The sequence below is a fragment of the Hyaena hyaena genome, unplaced genomic scaffold (genome assembly GCF_003009895.1).
Source record: "Hyaena hyaena isolate Hyena2069 unplaced genomic scaffold, ASM300989v1 scaffold_410, whole genome shotgun sequence".
Taxonomy (NCBI): domain Eukaryota; kingdom Metazoa; phylum Chordata; class Mammalia; order Carnivora; family Hyaenidae; genus Hyaena; species Hyaena hyaena.
The window spans coordinates 550491-569013 of NW_024081042.1; the positions used below are offsets into that span (position 1 = coordinate 550491).

At 37.4% G+C, this 18523-nt stretch overlaps 1 protein-coding gene and 1 pseudogene across 1 annotated transcript; both read left to right on the plus strand.

Moving 5' to 3' along the window:
* The first annotated feature begins 3579 nt into the window (after positions 1-3579).
* SPRYD7 (SPRY domain containing 7) lies at positions 3580-17714 on the plus strand. The gene is made up of 5 exons (XM_039252178.1): positions 3580-3896; positions 4501-4617; positions 6905-7071; positions 13164-13266; positions 17530-17714. The coding sequence occupies exons 1-5, from the start codon at positions 3791-3793 to the stop codon at positions 17625-17627; spliced, it is 591 nt and encodes a 196-aa protein (XP_039108109.1). The 5' UTR covers positions 3580-3790; the 3' UTR covers positions 17628-17714.
* On the plus strand, positions 10485-10595 carry LOC120245231 (annotated as a pseudogene).
* Positions 17715-18523: the final 809 nt, after the last annotated feature.

Sequence of the window (18523 nt, forward strand, 5' to 3'; positions counted from 1 at the left end):
TTTCTTTGGCTCATTTAGAGATATCCTATGAAGGACTCCCTTCCTAAATGTTTGAATGCATTGCTAACAAAGTGGAGCTGTTGCAGGAGAAGGTTCTCAATGTTTATCTTTCTCATTTATTTTTGGTTGTTGAATATAGGTAAGATACTTTATACTTCAGCAAATCCAGATTAAATGCATGCAATTAATGTCAGCTGAATTTAAATGTCAGCTTCTGAGGTAAGGGAAGAGTTGTAAACAAAAATTAGGAATTTATTCTTAAATGAAGCCTCCCTACGGAGGCAGTTTGCATAGTGGTTAAGAACTAAGACCCTAGAGCCAGACTGCCTGGGTTTGAGTTTTATCCCTTATTGACTGTGTGACTTTGGGCCCCTTTCTTATCTTTTCTTTGCCTCAGCTTCCTTATGTGTAAAGTGGAGGATACTTTTACCTCAAGGTAAAAGTTACAAGGATTAAATTAGTTTATAAAAAGCATTTATTATTGCCTGGTAATAGTAAGCACAACATAAATATTTGTTACTATGACTCAAAATTACAGTAATGAATAAGAGATCAAGGCCCCAGAAATCTTTTTAGTTTTTAGAAGTATGAGTTTTTTGTAAGGTTTCTGATTTTTGAAAGATCACAAATGTGGTCTGGATTACCCCAAGAAAAAAGTTTGGCTTAATAACTGATTAATGAGTTTTTAAAAAAGAAACCATTTTGTGTTGACCTAGTACAGAGTGTAAAGTTCACTAACAGGAGATGTCTGGTTGGCATAAAAACCATTAAAGAAAATCCTGAGCATGATGTTAAACTCAACTCAGAAACACATGCTTTACATTATTGTCCTATCAGTTCTCAAGTTCCTGGCATATGTCGCTGAAGCAGCCTTTTTTTTTTTTTTTCAAGTAGTCATTCTCTCTTATTGCTTTTGACTTAGATAAACGACCTTCTAACTAACTATTGGGAAACTTTTTGTAGGCTTTATTTGTGATTGTTATTTAAAGTGATAGATGTGAAAGACTGTCACAATATCTTTAGCATTGTGCTTTTCAAAAAGAAAGGATAATTCCTTTGAAAATAATAATGAAAGGATAATCAAATCCCAGATATAAGAAGGATAAGGTCTGTGAGCTCATGGATGGCATTCATCTGTCAAGGCAGGGAAGTCTGTTTTAGGAGCTAACTGGTTTTGCTTGCTTCATACTGCTGAGTATACTTGAGTTGCTGTACTGGGGGCAAAGTGCACTGGGCAGTGGCCCAGCAGATTACTCTTCTAGCCAGGAAAGACTGTGGCAATTCTATTTCTACAGTCATGGCCAATTCATGCCATCTAATAGTCTGGTTTTTCACTGAAGATGTGAGTAACTTGAATGGCCGAAATACTTGTTAAATATTTAATATAAGTACTACTTTTAATAATATTAATAAGGGGTGCCTGGGTGGCTCAGTCAGTTAAGCATCTGACTTTGGCTCAGGTCATGATCTCCCGGAGTTCGAGCCCCATGTCAGACTCTGTGCTGACAGCTCAGAGCCTGGAGCCTGCTTTGGATTCTGTGTCTCTCTCTCTCTCAAAAAATAAATAATCAAAAAATTAATATTAATATTATTAAATATAATTAATAATATTAATAAGATTTCTGAATAAATATTTTACCTAATAACAACAGCTATTTTATGTTATTATCTACACATGAGCTATGGCAGCTTATAGCCAATATGGGTTTAATGAAGCATACAAAAATAAAGTGCAAACCTGAATTTTCACATTTGAAGCACATTTAAAATAATTTCAGCATTTATTACAAGAGTTAGATCTTCAGGACTTGAGAGGCAGTATGACCTGGTGGAGCAAATACAGGCTTAGGAGTTGGACTGATGGGCTTTGAATCCTACCTTGTTTATTTCCTAATCATCTGAGGCTGCACCAGTTTTTTAATCCCTCTAACCTGATTTCTTCATCTATACAGTGGGGACAATATCCACCCAAAAAACTTTCAAGAATTCAACTAGATACATATATGAAAGAGTGCCTACCTCAGGAAATGACAGAAAAGTTTTCTCTCTCCAACATTCAACTGCCCCCCCCCATGGAAAGAAAACCAAACCCCAGTTAAACTCTCAAAATAATGATCAAGGTTTTCAGTAAAAAGAAAAATTTCATGTGTAAACTGATTACCAAGAAAGTACTCTATAGGCAGTGAGAGAGTCTATCCTCAATCACTTAAATAATTAACTTACTTATTAATTCTATGGTTAACTAAATCCCAAAGTATAGAACTTGGAGGTTTTCCCTATGGTAATGAGAACATCATTTGTATAGACTGCGAAGAGACCCAAGACCCAGAAAAAATTCTCTTATTCTTTGGGGGGGGAAAACAAACCAAAAAAACCCTCTATTAAGGATATTTGCACTCAAGTGACTAAAAAGTTACCTATAGGAAACCATTACATATGAAGTAGGCATCTTGCATCTGTTTCCCAGGGCCTGAACTTGGGTGAAGCCTCCAGGTTGGAAACCATTTTGGGAATAAAGGTTTGAGCCAAGTTAATGCTAGAAGTCACTGAAGACCATCTCCAGGCACCAAGCTGTATTTAACATTTTTTAAATAAAGCTTATTTTCATATTTATTTTGAGAGAGAGCGAGCGAGCACACACATGCATGAGCGGGAGAGGGGCAAAGAGAGAGGAGGAGAGAGAATCCAGAGCAGGCTCTGCACTGTCAGCATGGAGCCCCATAAAGGGGCTTGAACCCACAAACCATAAGATCATGAACTGAGCCAAAATCAAGAGTAGGATGCTTAACCCACTGAGCTACCCAGGCACAGATGATCTAAGCAGGCAAGGAGATGACAGCTGACCACCCTGTGGGCCTCCTGCTTGGAAGCAGAAAGGGGCAGGCGGTAGGAACCAAGGGCTTCCCTTGGGGGCCGAGACATCCTCACTGCCTCGGGAGTCCTCTACATGCTCCTTGAAACCCCCAGTCTACGAAAAGGATGAGCTTGGCCGAGGACGGTCAAGCAGTACCTCCCGGAGGTATCTCCCCGGACGGCCTCCTGGGCGCCCCAACCGCGTGGCATGAGGAGCCACGGGATGCTTATCTCTGCACCTAAAATGCATCAGGGCCAACTTGGAGCCCCAAGTGCACATCCACGGTGAAGTCACCAACAGCCATGACTTCTGAGGCCTGTATGTCTATTCAGAATTTGAATAAAGTCTTCAGAAATCTGCCAAGGTAGGAGGCGGAGGCTCTCGGTGGAGGTAAAGTTCTCTCAGCCCTGGGCACGCGGTTGGGAATCGGTGTGTGTGGAAAACCTCGGGGCTCCCACTCCCCATGCTTACTTGATTCTGTCAGTTCATCCCTAAAGGTAACGTCAAAGGTGGGGGAACAGTTTTTAAAACGCAGCACCGGATGGTTGCATTCTTTGGGAAGAAGCCGACGCCTTAGGGCATTGCCCAACCTAAGAACCCAAACTTAAAGACCGGCCAAGGGGGGGGGACAACCCAGTGCGCATGCGCACGCCGTCCTCCGCGTGCCCTCACGTCACGCCCTCTGTCACAGCCCCGCCTCCAGCCCCGCCCCCTTCTTGACCCCGCCCCTCCCCACGCGCCGATCCTCCGCATCTTCGGCGCAGTCGGGCTTCAACTCTGCCTGCACTGCGCCCTCCCGGCGTGGGGTGTCGCTGTATCGGTCTGCGCGCTCCACACAGATACCTCTGGCGCTCGGGCAGTGGCGGGAGGCGGAGCGGAGGCGTGGGGGCGGTGTCACCGCGGGCTTGAAGCGGCGGAGTCGGTGGTCCTATCGTGATGGCCGCTTCGGTGTTCTGCTGCCTGCGGTGCTGCAGAGACGGCGGGACGGGACACATCCCTCTGAAGGAGATGCCGGCAGTGCAGCTGGACACGCAACACATGGGTAAGGGCCCTCCCTTCTTCAGACCCAACGGCCCACGCCGGGTCAGGCGCGGCGGGTCGTGGGCAGTGCGGGGTCGCGGGGACCACACGCCCACACGCGGCCCTGCCCCTCCGGGCGCCGCCCTCCGCTCCTCGCTCTCAGTTGCTGCCCTCGGCCCTGTTTCGTCTCGCGGCGGACTCCACCTTGGCCCTGCTCTGTGTTCAAGGCTACGCAGCCCTGTCTGCCCCTGTCATCGGGAGGTGCTTGTGTGCACCTACCCATTTTCACAGGAATCTCTGAGGTGCCACCTCCCGAGACTCGTCATATGTCCCCAGGCGAGGGGAGCGCCTCTGGTGCTCCTACAGAGTTTCTACTACATTGCCCAAACAGGGTTTGTAGCCGCAAATGAATATTAAATAAAAACATTGTCGGGGGGGGAGGGGGAGGGGGAGGAAGGGGGAAGTAAAAATTGTTTTGAATTTTTGAATTTATCAGCGTTTCTAAATTTCAAAGTAAATACAGCATCAAATTTTTTTTTACTTAGAATTAAAAGCGAAAGAAATTAACCTTGATTGTTGGATAGGAAAATAGAAAACTTCACACTGTGTCTGCTTTTTTTATTTAGGAACCGATGTTGTCATTGTAAAAAATGGAAGAAGAATATGTGGAACAGGAGGTTGTTTAGCCAGTGCCCCTTTACATCAAAACAAAAGCTATTTTGAATTCAAAATCCAGTCCACAGGTTGGTATAATGGTCCTTTACTGTTAAAAGTCCTAATTGTTGTAAATACTAAGAGGGGTTCTCCATATGTGGAAAAGATTAATGAGGCAATAAAAAAGCACGAAACTTATTTGGAAGGCCTTTTTTCCCCACCTCTTGGGTGATTTTGGTTAAAGTATACTTTAGGTTCAATTTTCTTATCTACAAAATGGAATTACAGGAACCGCCCTTCCTGCTTCACCTAAGTTATACCAATGAGAGTATTTTAAAGACAGAACACACCAGATCAATGTTAGGCACTACCATTTTTTTTTTTTTTTAATTTATTTTTGAGAGTCAGAGAGAGACAGCGAGAGCAGGGGAGGGGCAGAGAGAGGGGGAGATACAGGATCTGAAACAGGCTCCAGGCTCTGAGCTGTCAGCACAGAGCCCGACGCGGGGCTTGAACCCACAAACTGTGAGATCATGACCTGAGCCCAAGTCGGATGCTTAACTGACTGAGCCACCCAGGCGCCTCAGCACTAACATTATTAACGGGTACTAAATGCACCATTTCCTTTGGTCAAGCATATAAGGTGTAGACTCTTGCTATTTTATCTTAGCATAAAATCAATCTTACGATCCATTTTTCTTTCCCTCTTAATTCTTGTTAAGATGCCCAAGTTCATGGTCTTCTGAAACAGTCAGCAAATTTAGAATTTTGAAAGAAGGCTAATGTCTATCCTTCTCATTAAAAACTTACAGAGTTTCTTGAGTCATACAACAGTTCTGCTTGAGTACTATAAGAGTGAGTAGATAACTTGCAGCCATACTGAATAGGGGGAAATATATTTTTTAAAGCTTTATTACAAAAAAATTTCTAGTGAAATATAGCATGAATAATATAAGTATAGATGTAGAATAGGAAGAGTAAAGGGAAGTAAATGATATTTTTCTTGACAAGCTTGAATGATGTAAAACATCCTTCTGGAGCTTGTTTTCTAAATTTGTTCAAAATACTGATTTTCCTCTGTATGTGAAATAAATATGAATCTGTCCTCCACTTTATTCTTTTTATTGTCTCTGTAAAATATCTCAGGTTACTAAAATCTTCTCAAGTAAAACATACCTTTTCTCAAGAAAAGCAAATATTTTCTAGATCCTTGAATCCAGTACAAATTTTTACGTGGATTTTCTGTAAAGGGTGACATCTTCAGTGACATCCCTAGAATAAATACATTGTTGGGGTTTGTAAATTGATCTCTCAATGAAAGCCTGAGCAGTTATGCCAGAATGTATCACAGCATGCACAGGTCTTTAGGGGTAAGGAGAATCTATAACCCTGTGTAGAACTGTTGTCCCATGAAATTAGTATTATTACCTTCTGTCGCTTTTAAAATTGTTTCACTCTAGAGAATAAATTGTATATAGTCAGATTATTTAGGAAGCAGAGGCAGTGATATCCAGACATGCAACTTTTTGATAGTCTTGCTCAATTCAGAAAAATTAATTGGTTGGCAACATGACCTTGAAACCTTCTTCCATTTATAGATTTTCTCCTAACTGATTTTGATAAAAAACTGAGAAGCAAACAGTTTGAGACCAAATCCAGAGCTCTAGGTATTCTGTTTGGCTGGTTAAGAGGAGAGCTGCTTGCTTTAAAATCAGCTTAGACCAAAAGATTTTAAGCCCACTGACTTAAGGTATGGGTAAGAAAATGATTTTACACTTCATCCTTAATTTTCTCCTCTCCATGATATTGACCAGGTCCTATATTATTTGTCACATATAATAGATGCAAAAACTAAAGACTAATTTCCCACTTCTCTAAGGTAGTGCTTGATTGGAACCCTAGGCCATTTCAATTCAACCTGTAGCTTTTAAAAAAGTCTTTTAGAGAGTAGTGATGATGATAATAGCTAACATCTAAAATACACTTAACTGATTGTGGGGGAAATAAACTGTTAAAAGTGCTTTACTTGATTACCTTGCTATATCTTTTAATAACTTTTTAAAGTTAGTACTGTTAGAATCCCAAGTTCACAGGTGAGGAAGGAGAGTGAGGTTAAGTAACTTGCCCCAGATGGTATAGCTAAGCCAAGGTTTAACCTAGGCCTTACGGCTTCAGGACCCACTCTTCTCTCCTCGGCTGTACTCCATCTGTAGAGAATATAGGGCAGTTTGCAAACTACTTTTAAAAAAAATTAATAAAAGTTTAGTGATAGCATGCCACTTCTTTTAAAAACAACTTACACTCTCTTATAAACAACCCCTTCTTTCATATTTGTATTCTTCAGATTTTGGGGGCATTTAAACTATTATTTTTTAGGAATATGGGGTATTGGCGTTGCAACTCAGAAAGTTAACTTGAATCAGATTCCTCTTGGCCGAGATGTACACAGTCTGGTAATGAGGAATGATGGAGCCCTATACCACAACAACGAGGAGAAAAATAGGCTGCCGGCAAACAGCCTTCCGCAGGAGGGAGACGTGGTGGTGAGTTTTCTTGTGGAGTTGTTTTCCACTGTAAATTATTAAACTTGAACTGCTTTTAGTGTATATAGTTTTGTTTGGGAGTTTCTAGTTTGAATTCTGAAGCACTGGGATTGGATCTAATGAGGTGGTACATGTTCCAGAGAGAGCACTTGATAAAGCTGCTGCTGGAGAACCTAACTGCTCTCCTTTCTAGAGCTGTCCCTAGCGAAAAAAATTAGTGTGAACCCTTATTTCGGTTCAGGAGAATTAATGACAGGTTGGCCTTAATCAACATCTCCTGCTTCTCTCACAGCAGAGAAATCTTAGCCCACAATATTAAAAGTTTGCTTACCTTCATATTAGAAAATATCGGGGGAGGGGGGGCACCTGGGTGGCTCAGTAGATTAATCATCCAACTCTTGGTTGAAATCAACTTCTTCCAAACTCTTGTTAATGTTGATCTTTTGGCTTCTTCCCATGAATTGTGAATGTTCTTAAAGGCATTTAGAATGGCGAATCCTTTTCAGAAGGTTTTCAGTTTACTTTCCCAAATCTTTCAGAGAAATCACTATCTGTGGTAACTGTAGCCTTACGAAATATATTTCTTAAGTAATAGGGCTTGAAATTACTCCTCCATCCATGGACTACAGAATGGATGCTGTGTTAGCAGACGTGAAAACCACATTAATCTCATGTACATTGTCAGTGAGCAGTGATATTCTGAAAGGAGTCTTTTGTTCTGGGCAGTAGGTCTCAACCGTGGACTTAAAATATTGAGGAAACCATGTTGTAAACAGATGTCTTCTTATCTAGGCTTTGTTTTTCCAGCTGTAGAGCACACAGAGTAGATTTAGCACAACTCTTGAGGGCCCTAGGATTTTTGGAATGGTCAGAGAGCAGTGGCTTCAACTTAAGTCACCAGCTGCATTAGCCCCTTACAAGAGAGTCAGCCTGTCCTTTGAAGCTTTGAAGCCAGGTATCAACTTCTCTCTAGCTATGAAAGTCCTAAATGGGATCTTCTTGCAGTAGAAGGCTGTTTCATCTACACTGAATCTGTTGTTTGGTATAGTCACCTCACTCACGTTAGCTACATCTTCTGAACAACTTGCTGCAGCTTCTGCATCAACACTTGCTGTCTCACCTTGCACTTTTACGTGATAGAAATGGCCTTTTTCCTTAAACTTCATGAACCAGCTTCTGCTAGCTTCACACTTTTCTTATGTCATTTCCCCACCTCTCTTCCTGCCGTCATAGAATTGAAGGGAGTTAGTGCCTTGCTCTGTATTAGACTTTGAGTTAAGGGAATATTGTGGGAATATTGTGGCTGTCTTGATCTTCTAAGCAGGACCAAAATTTCTCCATATCAGCAATAAGGTGTTTTACTTTCTTATCACTTGTGTATTCACTGGAGTAGCACTTTTAATTTTCTTCAGGAACTTTTCCTTTGTATCCACAACATGGCAGATTGGTGCAAAAGACCTAGCTTCTGGCCTATCCTGGTTCTCTACATGAGCATAATCGTATCTGAGTTTTGATTTAAAGTGAGAGACGTGTGACTTGCTTTCACTTGAATACTTAGAGGCCACTGTAGGGTTATTAATTGGCCCAATTTCAGTATTGTGTCTCAGGAAATAAGGAGCCCAGAGGAGAAGGAGAGAGACGGGAACAGCCAGTCAGTGGAGCAGTTAAAACCCACACATTATCAGTCGAGTTTATGGTCTTATATGGGCGTGTTTCGTGACACCCCAAAACCATTGCAATAACAACATCAAAGATCAATGAACGAAGATCACCATAACAAATACAATAACGAAAAGGTTTGAAATATTACAAGAATTACCAAAACGTGACACAGACTTGAAGTGAGCAAACACTATTAGAAAAAGAGCACTGATAGACTTGCCCGACATGGTTGACACAAACCTTCAATTTGTTTAAAAAAAAAAAATTGGTATCTGCAAAGTGCAATAAAATAAGATATGTCTGTGTTTAATTTGTTATGGATTTCTCTTAAAGAATTAAGAGCATTTTATTAGGAGTATTCATCCTCATTAAACTTAATTTTATTAAACGTTTTCACTTTGAGAACTCTTCAAAGAACTGGACTCAAAATCCTAAGGTTTGATTGTAGAAAAGTTTTTTTGGAAAGCAGGAGATAGAAAGAGTTACATATTGTTAAGACTTCTCTATTTTTATTCCCAACCAGATATATTTAAGTTATTACCAAAGCCACCCTCTTGAAAATGTAATCCAAAGATCCCTTTCTATCTTTCCCAGTTACTTCTTTTTATATGCTAGTGTCGAAGAACCTTATACCCAGAGTTTAGGCTTTTATTATTGATTAGAGACAGAGTCCTAGGATCTCCTACAGTAAAGGTGCTTTTCTACATACAACCTGGGGTTCATGGCTCTGGTACCAAATTGAAAGGAATCTATACATAATGAAGGAAAGTTTCTAATAATATGACACTGGGTAAATCCAGGTTATTGAATTAATGAAATATACAGTATTTTGCTGAGAATGAAAACAGATGTGGAAATTAATTAAATTTTAACCCCAATTTTTAACCGGGGTCTGATCTTTCATCTCTTCTGCAGTTTAAAAAGAATAAAGAACATTTAGTTTTATTTTGTTTTTTTATTTTTTAATGTTTTATTTATATCAGAGAGAGAGATAGCGTGAGCAGGGGAGGGTCAGAGAGAGAGGGAGACACAGAATCTGAAGCATGCTCCAGGCTTTGAGCTGTCGGCACAGAGCCTGACGCAGGGCTCGAACCCATGCACCGTGAGATCTGACCTGAGCCGAAGTTGGACACTTAACCAACTGAGCCACCCAGGCACCCCAAGAACACTTAGTTTTTAAATAGGTAAATTATTGAAAGTGTTTTAGGAGTCAAAAGGCATAAACCATTTTTGAAATCTGTTTTTCCCTGTTCATCTTTTTGAATAGTTGGTTTTGTATTTGTAGATCATTGCCAGATGTCCGTAATACGAAACACTCTGACTCAGATATTTCTTGAAAGAGAATCTTGAAGTCAAGTCGATGCTATCAACCTGTTTACACTAGATGAAATTCAAGCATAAGCAAGGATAATCAGTAACAAATGTTTTTCTTTGTTGATGTATTGAACTACTGTGTGCTATTCTTGCCTTCCTATCTCATTCATTGAGATGACTTATACTACAAACTGACAGATTTAAGGATGTCATATTTAGTTTATCAGCACTATTAAATTAGACTTTTGAGTGTTTATACCGATTCTGATTAAAGGAGGACTAAAAAACATGTGAAATATATGGAGAATCAAGAAAAGTAAAACATCACCCTTCCATATTACCTTTATCTTCCTAATTCAAACATTTGAGAACAAATTTCACCAAATTGCTGACAGTGGCATAGGAAAAGTAGAAATGATTATGAGACAGGAAAAATAATTGCTTCTTGGTTTTGTGGCCAAGATCAAGTGTAGTATCTGTTCTTACCAGTTTAGTATAAGACAGGAAAAACATTCTCGTATGTGTAGAATTTTCGTCATTTAACCATTCTCTGAGGAGAAATCAAGAAAAATAAGCTTTCAACATCTGACCAAGTGATTATATTCGTACAATAATCTTATAGTACCCCTAGGGCCTCCTTCAGCACTAGAAAACCTACCTGGCTTAAGCTTATTTTTTTTCCTTCTATATATACTTTTAAAAAGTGCAAATCATATTCTTAAATTGTATTTTTCAGTTTAATTTCAGAGAAATTTTATAGCCATTCTATGTAATAATAATAACAATATTAATAATAGCAAACACTTTTTCTCTAAAATTTATTACAGGCCGGGCACTCTTTTAAATGCCTGGCAGGAATTAAATTGTTTAATCCTTATAATGACTCTATAAAATAGATAGTATTATTATCACCAGTTTACAGATAAGGGGAAGTTAAGTACTCTCTTATATAGAAGGATCCCAGGATTGTTATACAGGTAGCTTAATATCAGAGTCTTCACTGAACATGCAAACAGTTACTGATAAATGCATAGAACATGTCGGATTTTTTGCTATTGTTATGGTGGAATCAAACCTAGTTTCTAGATCATATAACAGGACAGACTAAGTTAGAAATACTTGGAACTAAACCCTGCTAATAAGAGTTGGGGGTTCTCCTGTCCTTTCTCACTTCTCTTTGGTAATGAGATCTTGCCATTAGGATGCAACATGGATGGAACTAGAGGGCATTATGCTGAGCAAAATAAGTCAGGCAGAGAAGGACAGATACCATACATTTGCACATATAAGTGGATTAGGAGGAAGCTAACGGAGGACCATGAGGGAGAAGAAGGGGAAAAATAGTTGGAGAGAGGGAGGGAGGCAAACCATGAGAGACTCTTGAATGCTGAGAACAAACTGAGGGCTGATGGGGGTGGGAGAGACGGGAAGTGGGGTGATGAGCATGGAGGAGGGCACTTGCTGGGATGAGCACTGGGTGTTATATGTAAACCAGCTTGACAATAAACTTTCTAAGGAAAAAAAAAAAAAAGGATGCAGGTTTGGGTTTCAAACTTGCTTGCTGGCAGTAGATGCTGCCACCAGGTGGTGAAGGGGCCTGGATTACAGACCCCTGCCTGAACTGCCAGGCGTCCCTGTAAGCTAGTTCTCGAAAATAGAGGACACATTGTTTTTATGTAATTTTGTTTTTGTTTTTTGAATGAAAAAAGGCTTCTTCGTTACCAAAACTAATCCCAGCTATCATTTAGCTTAATTATTATATTTAAATACATAAACTGAAATGAAACAAAAAAAATCTGTCTCTCTCAATATTTTCTAATGATTAGCAAATTATTATTTAACCCTGGCTTTGCTAAGACTTGAGGAGAATCTTTTATAGCACTTAAAACACTGAGTCATCTCAACCTTTGTTATTTTAACTGGAAAATGAGGGAAGTTAAGACTAGACCATCAGTCAGATCTTTTTCTACCTCTAAAAAGTTTTTAAGTTGATATATATTCACAGTCAGAATTACTTAGTGGTTGCTTGATGATCTAATGATGATTTCTCTACTGAAGAATTGTCTACTTAATTCTTCAAAGAAAAGCTCTCTTTCTGTCATCAGGTAGTAACTATTACAAAGTTTTAAAGAGAGGTAGTATGGCATGGCAAGGAGAGTGTTCTGAAGCCATACTGCATGGGTTTAAATCTCAGCTCTGCCACCTCCTAGCTCTGTAAACTTAATGTAAATTATTTATCCTTTTTGTGCTTTAGCTACTTCATTTGTAAAATGAGGATGATGATGATGATGATAATAATAATACCCCTTTTGTTGTGAGGATCAAATAATTAAATATGAAGTACTCAGAATAGTGCTTGGTACATTATACAGGCTTTCTACGTGTTTTCCAGCATTTTAATGTATTAATTAATATTAATTGTTAGTATTCGTTGTGACTTTTGCACCATCAGTAATGTATAGATGTACAGAGTGATCTATTTTCATTCTACTTTTTTTCCCTACTCTTTTGAGTTGTTTTTCTGTTTTTCAACTTGATACTAACTACCAATTATATTCCATTGTAAACACTAGCTTTACAACTTGGTAATACATTGGCATATATGAAACAAGGTAAACAGATACGGAAATGTATTTGTTTTTAGAAATAAGTTACGTGAAGACGCTTATTTACAACAGTGACAGGTAGTAAATCCTAATGCTAAAAACCTCATTGTTTTTCCCCTTTAAGATCAGATTCTATAGAGAGAGAGCAGTGTTTCTCGGAGTTTTAAAGGTCTCTCTGTACATGGTAGGCAGTATTTATATCATCTTAATATTCAGAATATAAAATTCAGATTATCTGAATATAATAACTAGGACTCAGACTGTTCTCATTTGTTTTCCTTGTAATGTGAATTCTAGGAATTTTACTTGACTTTGCCCCCACATAATCACCACTAATTTTTTTTTAGCTCGGTTCAAGTAGAACTCTACCAAATTGTAAACCCTTAATGAAAGCTACTGTGACACCTTACTCTAGTTTTTTCCATGCTTCCTAGTAGTGCTTTTTGACTATTTAGGCTTTTTATGGGAACATTTATATTTTCACTTTTTAATATTTTCTTTCCTTTCTAGGGTATCACATATGACCATGTAGAATTAAATGTATATTTGAATGGAAAAAATATGCATTGTCCAGCATCAGGTATACGAGGGACAGTATATCCAGTTGTTTATGGTAAGCTAAAATATTTCTAAATATTATTGTATATCTTAACGTTTACTTGACATTTTCATTAACTTAATAACTGTCATTCAAAAATCTGGACAAGTTGGCGTTTCTGTGTGGCTCTTTCGGTTGAGTGTCCAACCTTTGATTTCAGCTCAGATCATGATCTTACTGTTTGTGAGTTCGAGCCTCACGTTGAGCTCTGTGCTGACAGTGCAGAGCCTGCTTGTGATTCTTTCTACTGCTTTCTCTGCCCTTCTCCTGTGCGTGCTTTCTCTCTCTCGCTCTGTCTCTCTCTCGTAAAATAAATTAAATAAAACATCTGGACAAGTTAATAAGGACCTTTTTTATGAAATGTAGTGAGTAGGATATTACAATCCCACTTTGCAGGACTAAGGAAGTTTTATTCCGTATGTATTTAAAAACTGCCAAAAGCATTGATTATAATTAAATATACAATAACTATATTCCCTTTTTAAATCTTGTATTCATAAATTCTAGAAAGTTCCAAAAAGCTTTACTGAATTTACAAAGCTCTTTCTGCCAGTTATTAGGAAGATTTAGGTTACCATAAAATGTAATTGTAAAGAATATTTTGGAATTATAGATGGGAATTTTATGTAGGTTGACCTTTGTAAAATTACCTAAATGTTAAAACTCTTTTGAGACAAAATTGTGACTTTGAATAGTCTCATATTGCTATGTATATACTATAATTTTTGTACAAATGTAGCCTTCTAAGAATTGGGTTACTTAGGAGATGACTCTGTACCATTTAATTACTTTAATTTTTATTACAGAAAATCTCAAACATGTATAGAAGTAAAGAGAATAGTATAATGAACCCTCATGTACCTATCACCCCGCTTCAAATAATTATCAACTTGGAGCCAGTAAGGTTTCATCTACCCCCTAATGCTGATACTCCTCCTGTTTTTCACCTTCCCTCCTTGGATTATTGTGAAGTAAATGTCAGATATTATATCATTTTATTCATAAATATTTCATACGTATCTCTAAAAGTAAGGTGTCTCTCTTTATAAAAAAAATAACAAACATAGGTACAGTGCCTTTAACACTATTATGCTTTATTTTTTATGTTCCCAACTTTAAATCAATATGGTATGTTTTTTCTGCATATGGTTTTAGTAGACCTAAAAGTATTTTCTCATTTAATTACTTTAAATTTTTAGATTTGAGCCATAATAAAAGCTTATTATTAATTTTTATAGTAACTTGCTAGAAAGGTAGTCTCAGTGATGACAGACTGGGCTGTCATAAAAGTATTCAAATAACAAATATAAATATTTAATAAAAGGATAATAACAACCAAAGGATAATTTTTTTAATGTTTATTTATTTTTGAGAGAGAGAGAGAGAACACGAATGCAAGAGGGGCAGAGGAAGAGGGAGACACAGAATCCAAAGCAGGCTCTAGGGTCTGAGCTGTCAGCACAGAGCCTGACACAGGGCTTGAACCCATGGACCAACTATGAGACCATGACCTGAGCTGAAGTTGGTAGCTCAACCGACTGAACCACCCAGGCACCCCACATGCTTTACTTTGTAGTTAAGGTTTTCATTAGTTTTCTTTTCTCCTAAAAATCACTTTCCAGTGATTTTACCTTCCTTGTCTTTGCATGTAAAAGTGTATTTTTAAATTTGATTTCAGTTAGTTTCTTTGCCATATTATGTAAGCCTAAAAGCAATTCCTTTATTTACTTAAATAAATGGAAATGTAGCTTAATATTCTAAAACTTGAGTCTGAAAAATGAAATAAATATCAGCAGAATGAGTTACACCAATGATTTTAGCAAATAAAATTTTTATTCTAAATCATTTCTTTGATTCAGCATAATTTTTAATGTAGTAAAGTTAGAGATAGTAAATGATATATATTTCATAAATTGACAGTAGTAAATCAGTCAAATTAAGCCAAATATTTTAATAGTCTGGTACTATCATAGATAAATATAAAACTTAAGGGGCACCTGGCTGGCTCAGTTCATAGAGCATCCAACTCTTGATCTCAGGGTCGTGAGTTTGAACCCCATGTTGGGTGTAGAGATTACTTAAAAATAAATGAAAATAAAACTTAAATTCCTTTACCCTTTGTTCCTCCATCCCATCTCTGATCCTAGATACATCCATCCATTTTGTCAGCTCTTAACACTCAGCCTATGGAAAGAAAAAACCACGTAACCCTGAAAAAGAGTGTCATTACAAAGTTATGACTTCCAGGGGTGCCTGGGTGGCTCGTTTGGTTAGGTATCTGACTTTAGTTCGGTTCATGATCTTGCAGTTCATGAGTTCGAGCCCCACTGACAGCTCGGAGCCTGGAGCCTGCTTTGGATTCTGTGTTTGCCCCTCTCCTGCTTGTGTTCTCTCTGTCTCTCAAAAATAAAAAATAAATAAAGTTATAACTTCCAGTCTAAGCCCTCAATGCTTTTTGACAGGTCTTTTACATTCTGCACATTCAGCATGCTTCTTGAATTCCCTCATCATTCTCCACAGATGACCTTACCTTCTACTTTATAAAGAATCAATCTATTAATGGTGAGCTCTTCCTTCCCACCCTTGCCCTCCCGAAGCTCTTCTGGATCAGATCCAATCTTGCCTTCTTTCTGTCCCATCTTAGATGAAGTGGTATCCTTCATGTTAAAAAGAAAACAAAACCAAAAAAAAAACAACAACAGTGTATAGTCTAGATTTCAAACTCCCCAATTCTGGGACTTCACTTTGTCAGTTATTCACTTATATCTCCTTTCAGGAACCTCTCTCTTCAATACCTGTAAAAATTCTGAGTCATCCTTATCCCAAAAAACCCTTCCTAAATTCATATCCCTCATTAGCCCTGTATTTATCCTTCTTCATATGGCTTCATGTCTAATAGCCTACACCACTTACTGTGCCATTCAGTTTTTCTTCAGCCCTAACCGCCTTTACCTCCACTTCACCGAAACCAACCTTGTTAAAATCTCTAGTGGCTTCATGAATGTCAAATCCACTACTTAACTTTTTCCTGCATTTATTATGAAATGCAATTTATTTAGTAATGTGCATTATTCATATTTATGTAGTTTAACAAGTAGCTATGAAGTGAACACATATCATTACCACAGTCAACGTCATGAACATATTCATCACCCCTAAAAGTTACCTCTGTTCCTTTATAATCCTTTCTGCTCATCTCTCCCCACCCAGCCCCAACCAAAGCAACGCCCTTATCTGCTTTCTGTCACCACAGATTATCTGAATCATAAGTTTGTATTATTTTTTCCTCTGGCTTATCTCACTCAGCATAATTATTTTGAGATTGATACATGTGGTAGTGTGTATCAATAATTCATTATTTTTATTGCCAAGTAGTATATTTAGTTTATTGTGTGCTTATATCACTGTTTGTTTTTCTCTTCTCCTATAATGGATAGTTAGGTTGTTTCCAGTTTGGAGCCATTACAAATAAAGCTACTATAGTCAACATCCATATACAAGTCTTTGTGTGGACATGTACATTAATTTCTCTTTGGTAAATGCTGATAAAAACATGTAGAAGGGCTCCTGGGTGGTTCAGTCAGTTAAGCGTCCAACTCCTGATTTCAGCTCAGGTTATGATCTCATGGTTTGTGAGATGAAGTCTCATGTTAGGCTCTGCACTGACAGCACAGAGCCTACTTGGAATTCTCTCCTTCTCTCTCTGCCTCTCTCCGACTTACACTGTATTTCTCTCTCAAAATAAGTAAGTAAACATTAAAAAAAAAAAAGTAAAAGTTGAGTAAGGACTTCAGTCTAGTTAACAGTACTGTATTGATGTCAGTTTTCTGGTTTTGATATCATACTGTAGTTATGTAGCCTATTACCATTACAGGAAGCTGGTTGAAGGGTACATAGAGCTCCATTATTTTTGCAACGTTTTTGAATCTATAATTATTTCAAAATAAAACAATTTTTAAAAAGTAATATGTCTTAACATATAAAATTCAGAAAATACAGGTAGGCAAATAAGGAAAAAATTAAAGGTACTCTAATTCACGCTATCTAATTATTAGTAATATTTTGATATATATACTTTAAGTGTTTTTGATAAATTTGGATTTTCATTGTAGTTATTTTCATCCAATAGGATTATGTTTTGTAACATGGACAGCAGATGTATTTATTCTTTTTGCCTGTTAATACTGTGATATTATAAGACAGCTTGTTTTATAATTGTGTATTATTTCTAATTAAGGTGTTAGCTTCTAATTTCTTTCTTTCTTTTTCTGTCTCTAGTTGATGACAGTGCAATTTTGGATTGCCAGTTCAGTGAATTTTATCATACTCCTCCGCCTGGTTTTGAAAAAATATTATTTGAACAGCAGATCTTCTGAATGTGTTCATTTTTGAAACTTGTGTTTCTGCACTTTTAAAAGTGTTTACCATTTAATAAAGCTTTACCTGACCTATAAATGAAAATATATTCTTAAAAATATGCTTGTTAATGTTGCTTAAGGAACCAGTGTATTCCAGATACCATCTAGAAGTTGTGATTTAAAATATTTCTGTTTTGTGAGATGAATGTGCGTTTTGGACAGTTTATTTAATTCTTATTTAAATAAATATATCTGTGGGTTTGATTAACAGTATTAAGTGGAAATATGTATATAGATATTTAAAAGGGAATCTTTCTTACATAAGGTATTTGTTTTTATAATAGAGATGTAGATTTGGGTGGATTTTTCGCATTCTGAAGTTTAGACCTCATTAACTATTTTAAGTCTGCACTCTATATAGAGCATAACAAAGTGACAGAAAATGTATTATTGGGAACTTCTTTTTTGGTGATTTATTTACTGTAAAATGTACCACTTTTCTTAAACTTTAAATTGCTTATTTTGTTTGTATGTCATTGCTTTTGATTTGTTTTGTGAAAGGAGATAAATGTTTTAGTAACTGTCAGAGCTTTTTGCTGAAGACCATCATGCTGTGTTACTTCAGTACCAGAGTAAGTAGTGGTTGATTGGTGATGTAGTAAACACTGGCAGACATTTAGAATAGTATGATGCTTTAAACTTAAATGTAAATAAGATTATTCTTTTAAGGATTTTTATTTAAATGTGTTTTTCTGTAAGGAATAATAAAATAATAGTAATTAAGGAATATTTAGTACTATATTAAATACATGTTCTTCCTGTTTTGTTGAGTATACATTAAATTCACTTAATCCTTGATTATTTCAGAAGTTCAGAGATAAGCGAATCCTCTCTGTGACCCTGAGCCTTTGCCA